Source organism: Propithecus coquereli, unplaced genomic scaffold (assembly GCF_000956105.1).
Source record: "Propithecus coquereli isolate 6110/MARCELLA unplaced genomic scaffold, Pcoq_1.0 Scaffold13, whole genome shotgun sequence".
In the NCBI taxonomy this organism is placed as follows: domain Eukaryota; kingdom Metazoa; phylum Chordata; class Mammalia; order Primates; family Indriidae; genus Propithecus; species Propithecus coquereli.
The window spans coordinates 3,081,245-3,087,831 of record NW_012137191.1 but is presented as its reverse complement, the minus strand read 5'-3'; the positions used below and the strand labels follow the sequence as shown (position 1 = coordinate 3,087,831).

Genomic DNA, 6,587 nt, shown 5'->3' with positions numbered 1-6,587 from the left:
GTAGAGACGGGGTCTCGCTCTTGCTCAGGCTGGTCTCGAACTCCTGAGCTCAAACGATCCGCCCACCTCAGCCTCCCAGAGTGCTAGGATTACAGGCGTGAGCCACCACGCCCGGCCAGATCCTTCACTATTTTAGTTGCTCTCTACCTATTAACCTGAATTTTATGAGAGAGTTTGTTCAATGTACCTTTCTACATGGGTCTCTAGAACTGAGGTATAGACTGACCGTTTCAGAGCCCAGTGGGACTCTAATCACCTGTGTTCTGAATAGTATATTTCTAAAAGCACATTCTAGCATCCCTGTATCATTCTGCGGACACATACAGAGCTGATGGTGTATCTCTTTCTCACTTTGTTCTATTCAGCCCATTCTCCCCTTCTCCTCTTCCATACTTGTGCACTTGGTTTTAGACACCTAAAATCAGGACTTTATAAGCAGCCCTGTTAGATTCCATGTTATGTTCAGGCAAGGGCTACAGATAAGATCAAGGACAAGTACCCAATAATGCTAAGCAATTCCCCTTCCCAACCCATCACCCATGCCCTTCTCCACCCTCCTAACTGCTTAAGAACGTTTGGGAAGAAAAGGACTCCATTCCAGGAATGTTATTCCAGTACTTTCACTGCTTCTCCAGAACTGCTGAATAGAGCCATCAACTTGGAAAATCTATTGTCTTTGAGTCTCTGATTCCTTTAAACATTTTTCCTGGTTGACTGAATGTCATTTATCTATATACTTCCCTTCACTTTTGAGAAGTCAATACCTGTATTCATCTTATTGCACAAACTCTATTATGTTTCAGACAATATAATTAAGCTTCTGTCTCTATTAGGAAAAAAATGCCGCATCACTCTGAATACCTTACAGTGCTAAAGTTAAATCCTCATTTTAAAAAATTTGTATGCAGCCTTTTGTGGCTTTCCACAGGTCCTGGTCAGTTTCCTCAGTCCATTGGCCACTCCCGCTGAGAGCAGTAAAAGAGAACACAGCCAGGTCAGGTGGCAAGAATAATGATCAGTCAATTACCCATCTTTAAAATGAAACTCACAGAACCAAGTTACATTCACAGCAAAAAAAGTAATGTCTCTTCCCTGCTGCCTTCCACAAAATCCTAAATTCAAACTTGGAAAGTACATTATGTTCTTTTAACAAGAAAATGAAGATAGTATGACAACCTCAAAATGTACAATATAAGTTCAACTCCCAAGAAAAAGGCAGAGTGTTTTGTCTCAAAAGAATATTTTCCCTGCTCAGATTTTTATAATGCCTCTCCAAATTTAAGCTTTGTCTTTTAAGGCATAAAATTCTCAAAAGGTGAAATTCAAGTTGGGTACTCAAAGATGAAACAAAATAATTACCTGATTAATTCAGTTAGTTAGTCTACATAATTAAGATGCCTATACTTTTTCAAGTAGTTTTTAAAAAGTCATTATCTACATAATTTCCACAATTTTCCATTTCATGTTATTTGTGAAATGTGTTATTTTGAAAAGAACCTTATGGATGTAATCAAAGATTTTCCATATACTGCTTTGGGGGAAGGGAGAACTTTACCACTGCCTTTTAATTTTTCCCCACTGTAAGGGTTGTGCTTAAATAACCTATTAAACTATTTAACTGTATGTGAGAAGGGCACTGGATGAATGATTGTTTCCACATTGCAACAAGAAGTCAATTGTATATCTAAGAAGGTAACAAGAAAACCTGAATCGATATTAAACAAATGAAACATACTAAAGAAGTCAAAATGATATTTCACTTGCATAGTTAGAAATGTGTTGATCTGATGCTAGTCTTTTGGAAAGAGTGAAGTCAATATTGTGCAACAACGATGAGGGCCACTGATTTCATCAGTTATTAAAATTTTTAATATAAACCTTAATTTTGGCTGTTGAAGCTGAAACTTAATATGAATTTACTTAGTTCATTTTCCTTTGTATGATGGAAAATAATTTAAAAGCTTGGGCATAAAAACCATTCTAATTTAAAAAGAAGAAAAAAAGGAAATCTAGTAAATGCCTAAATAAAAAAGATTATTGTACAGATGTAAACCTTATTAACTACTCCTTGGTATCATGATTATTTCTGTAGAATTCTTTATTGACAGCTTAATTCCACTATTTTGTTATTATTTACTGCCAATACCAACAAACATTGTAAATAAAAAAATAAGAAATTCATTTTAGAGTTATAACTAATAATATGAGACACCACTGTTTATTAAGAACACCTGTGGCATCACCAAACTGTTTTAAAATGCCAACTTTAGAAATGGAGACAAACTAAAAGCAGAATTTTCTATCCTTGATCTGAGCTGTGCTGATTTTCAGCTTGTGTGTTTATTTAAAAAAAAAAAAAAACAACTCAGATAAACACAGGACTTTATAATCTCTAGGGATAAACACCATAATTTACAACAGTTATGCAAAAGGCACAAAGTGAGGACTAAGAAGCAGATGGAGGAAAATGAGACCCACTTAAAGTAATTTTTCAAGCAGTTGAGAAGATAAAGTCATCTAGAAAATGTCTTAAGAATTACTTTTATGTGCTCTATTTATAGAACCGGCTCAATTTTTATGGCTTAGAGACTCTTAAAATACCACTATAAAATAACACACTCACACATACATACATGAAAGTCCACCTATTACATGGATTTTTTTGTCCATGTCCACTTACCTGAGCTGTACTGCTGGAGATTTGCTAAAGTAAAGGTATTATACCAAGGTGAATAACCAAACTAAGTGTGGGTTACTGAATCTCCACTCCCAAAATCTAACACCAAAGACATAATTCCACAGAGACGCTACTATGATACAGTATCAGATATTTGTGTTTTAAGTCTCTACTACAGAAGTCTTTTCCTGATACCCCAATATATGGTGATAAATGTTTCCTTAATTTGCCCAACAGTTTTCAATCGCCCACATAGGAGACCACCTTGAAGGAGCGAGTAAAAGGTTTAGTCATGGTTTCTATTTTTCCATTTGAATGCAATACATTCTAGTTAAATGGACAATTAATAGGTCACTTCCAAAATAGTAGTGTATCAGCCCTGGTTAATAAACAATCCCCACAGTTGATAATGGGCCTGTGTATTCAGCAAGCCCCTGTATACACTCAGCTCATCCACTAAATCCCTTTTCAGGTAGACAGGGTTCTATGGGAAGATGAGCTAGAATGAGTCTATAAAAGTCAGTTTCATTCACTGCCTTATTTTTCAGTCAAGTGCTTTAAATGGTGTCCAGAAATTCACTTGGAATGTGAGACAGGAGAAAAGACTGACACACAGAGCCTTGCTTTATGACCATACAAAAGGGCAACTGACCCTTGCCCAAGCCTTTTCCATGTGAAATGGTTCCTAAAGTTCATCTGCAGAGTGAAAAATCGTGGTGAGGTCGCGTGTGGATGAGTCAAGTGAAAGTGACGATTGGTCACGGGTCTGTCACCCATTGTGGTTGGGTCCCAGGCATGTAAAGTGCTCTGTGGGAAAGTATCAGCCCCCTAAAGAGATGCCCAGAGCTTGCAGCTCATTAAACGGCCAGCATTTACTGCCTCACTTGTCAGGAATCATTCTGTCGAGCAACTGCTCTCCTGAAACATTCATAAAACACATGCACAGAGGCGGCAGGGATCTGAATTCAAGTGTGATTGAGCTCAGTGCTTTAGCCTGACTCAACTCTTACTTCGCTTTTCACCTGGCAAAGCTGTTAACCTGAATAAATGTTTTCTCTTGAGCAGTTCAAATAAATGCACCCCTCCACTGGACTTCTTGACCATAAACTCAAATTCTCTGCCTACAGATTCTTTTCTGACCCAGAAATCTCAAGACCAATGTGAACTTTACTTTTAGACATTTCTTCTTTGTGTGTGACAGTGCGCGCACACACTACAAATTTTTGAAAGTTTGTCATCCTCACTCCGCCCCCAGACACTATTAAAATTTTGCTTTTATGATGTTTGGGGAAGAGTTCTCTTGAAGATATTTCCTATAACCCTGGTTGGTTCTTTTCAAGATGATAAAAAGGACAGATTTATCTCCTTTTATGATCTGGACAATTTTTAATTATTTTCTATAGACACCTACTGACTTTCTGTGTCACATTTTAAGCTGAATGGAGATTTTATGCAGCACAAATATTTTTTTGCCTTTTTTCCTTTCTTTTCTCTTCTTTAAAGGAGTGTTGTTACATGTTTCAAAAAGAGCCAAACTGGACCTTCTGAAATCTTTTATATCAAATGGAAAACAAGTCACTTTCCTTGGTGTGTCAGCCCTGGGTTTCAATGCCGTCAGAAACCACTCACAATTGCTCAGTGTGCTGAGGTTTGATAAATCTCTGGAAACCTCCTGAATAGGATCGCTGTGATTTTTAGTGAGGAATTAGCTCCTTGCCACTGCATTACCAATTAGTTTTCCAGAACACATTAAATTCTGCTGCTTTAGTGTACAGAATAACTGAGGCGTTGCTGATGAAGCATAAACTTACTTGGAAAAGCAGCGGAGGACACAGGGCGCCGACAGGACCCACCACAACATGCCGAGTAGAATGTCGGGGCGCTCAGAAGAAAAGGTTTGGACGGTGCTGCAGAGAAAGCATTGATCTCATGGATTAGCCATTTCTTTCAGAAAATATTCAAAACTCCAGTTTCCCAAAAGTTATTGAGTAAACACACTTCATTTTCTGAGCCTTTACTTAGTTATAACTTGTACTGAAATCAAAGTCATTTTAAAGTAGCCTTCATCTGTCAAAGAGCGTGCCAAATAATTTTATCAAGATTTGGAAGGTATGGTGGGAAGACTCAAATACATCAACTACTCAGCTTCCTAGTTCATTTTCTGTGTGGTCACAACTGTAAATAGTAAACATATCAAATATTCCTTTATTTAAAATACCCTAGAGCAACACTGTCCAAGAGAACTGTCTGTGATGATGGCAATGCCTGTATCTGCACTACCCAACAAGGTATCTACTACCTACGTGCTGCTATTGAAGACTTAAAATGTGGCTAAGATAACTGGGTAACTGAGTATTTTATCTAAATTAATTTAAACTTAAATAAACTCATGTGCCTAGGAGTTACGATATTAAGTAGCATGGCTCTAGATATTCTATTAATACTTACCAAGACATAATTTAAATGTTAGGGGTTTACATTTAATTTTTAGAGTTTGTATTACTTTCCTGCTTATTTTTCGGTGGTTCTTTGAAATAGTGAGTTGGATTCCAAAGTTAGTAACAGTTAATTTAATGAGCAGGTTCATAACAAAAGGTGTTGTTTCGACCACATTTACATGTTTTAAAGTATTTAAGAATAATCACATTTTATCTCAAGAGAAATCCAGTTAACCTGAAAGCATTTGTGTTTATAGTATAGTGAGTTGCCACATAATTCTGTTCTGCTCAATTTATTAAACTATGGTATTCATAAAATTTTCTAGAAATATGCATGGAATAGTTATGATTAAGTACTCTTGTAGCAAAAGTATGAAAAGGAGACACATTTTGGTGTGCAAAAAGTTCTATAAATTTTTTTTGAAGTTTCATTATTATATGTTGTTTTAATATTTTGACTATGAAACCATCATATAAATTATGATAATTTCATTTGAATTTCAAATTTTAAGTGAAATTTTAAACTCTGTACCTCAGTAGATAAAAATAGCTGTGAAGGATGTCATAGGATGTGAATAATAACTCTCCCTTATTGAGTACTTACTGTATGCCATGCCTTAAATACACCATGTCCTTTAATACAATGTGTTTAATACTATATAATGTAGGCAGAAATTTCCTATAAGTGAGGACTTGCTTATACCATGACATTTCCAGCAGAGTGCCTGGCACATTCTAAATAGTCAATAAGTTTTTAGTAATTGAATAAATAATTTTCCAAACTAAGAAATAGGAAACTCCCCTGGTCTTCTTAGGGAAAGAATGAGGATTGAGAATTAACCCTTCCCTGCTTTCTGACACATCCTAAAACATGGTATCTTCCATAACAGATGACCTTGAAATAAAAAACGTGACTTGAAAATAAATATTTTTATTATTTTCCTTTCATATTCAAGTAGCAACTTCTTTCTTTTTCTTAATCATATACAGTGAATATTGTTTTGATATGACTACATACCTTTCTGAAGAACACAGTAATTTCCGACTTGTATTTTAATCAACTCATAAATGTATGTTTTTTTCATCAATTTCTCTGAAGGACGTATCAAATAAGTGTATTACCCAATAAAAATTTTACAGTATTTCAGGGTCCTGAATGCCTTAAAGTTGCAAATTAATTATAAATGCAGTTTTCTTCCTATATAATACAATGGAAAGTCATCAATATTGATGTTTTTAGTTTTATTACTATCTCAGTTTTCAAGGAATATAGTACTTGTTTTAATGCTGTTTTGAAAATACGGCAACTAAGCGAAAGTATAAAAAGGAAACCCATTTTAGTGTTCAAAAAGCTCTGCAAATTTTTTTAAGTTTCATTATTATCATCAGTTCTAATATTGACTATAAAACCATCACGGAAATGATAAATCATTTCATTTGAATTTTGCATCTTAAATTATTTTACAAGAGTA

At 35.3% G+C, this 6,587-nt stretch overlaps 1 protein-coding gene across 1 annotated transcript in view; it reads right to left on the bottom strand.

The window, feature by feature from the left end:
• DBX2 (developing brain homeobox 2) overlaps window positions 1-6,587 on the bottom strand; it is a 68,235-nt gene that overhangs the window by 37,028 nt on the left and 24,620 nt on the right. Inside the window, exon 2 of the mRNA XM_012638390.1 lies at window positions 4,489-4,584. Coding sequence (XP_012493844.1) covers window positions 4,489-4,584 — 96 coding nt within the window. The remainder of the gene's footprint in view (window positions 1-4,488; window positions 4,585-6,587) is intronic.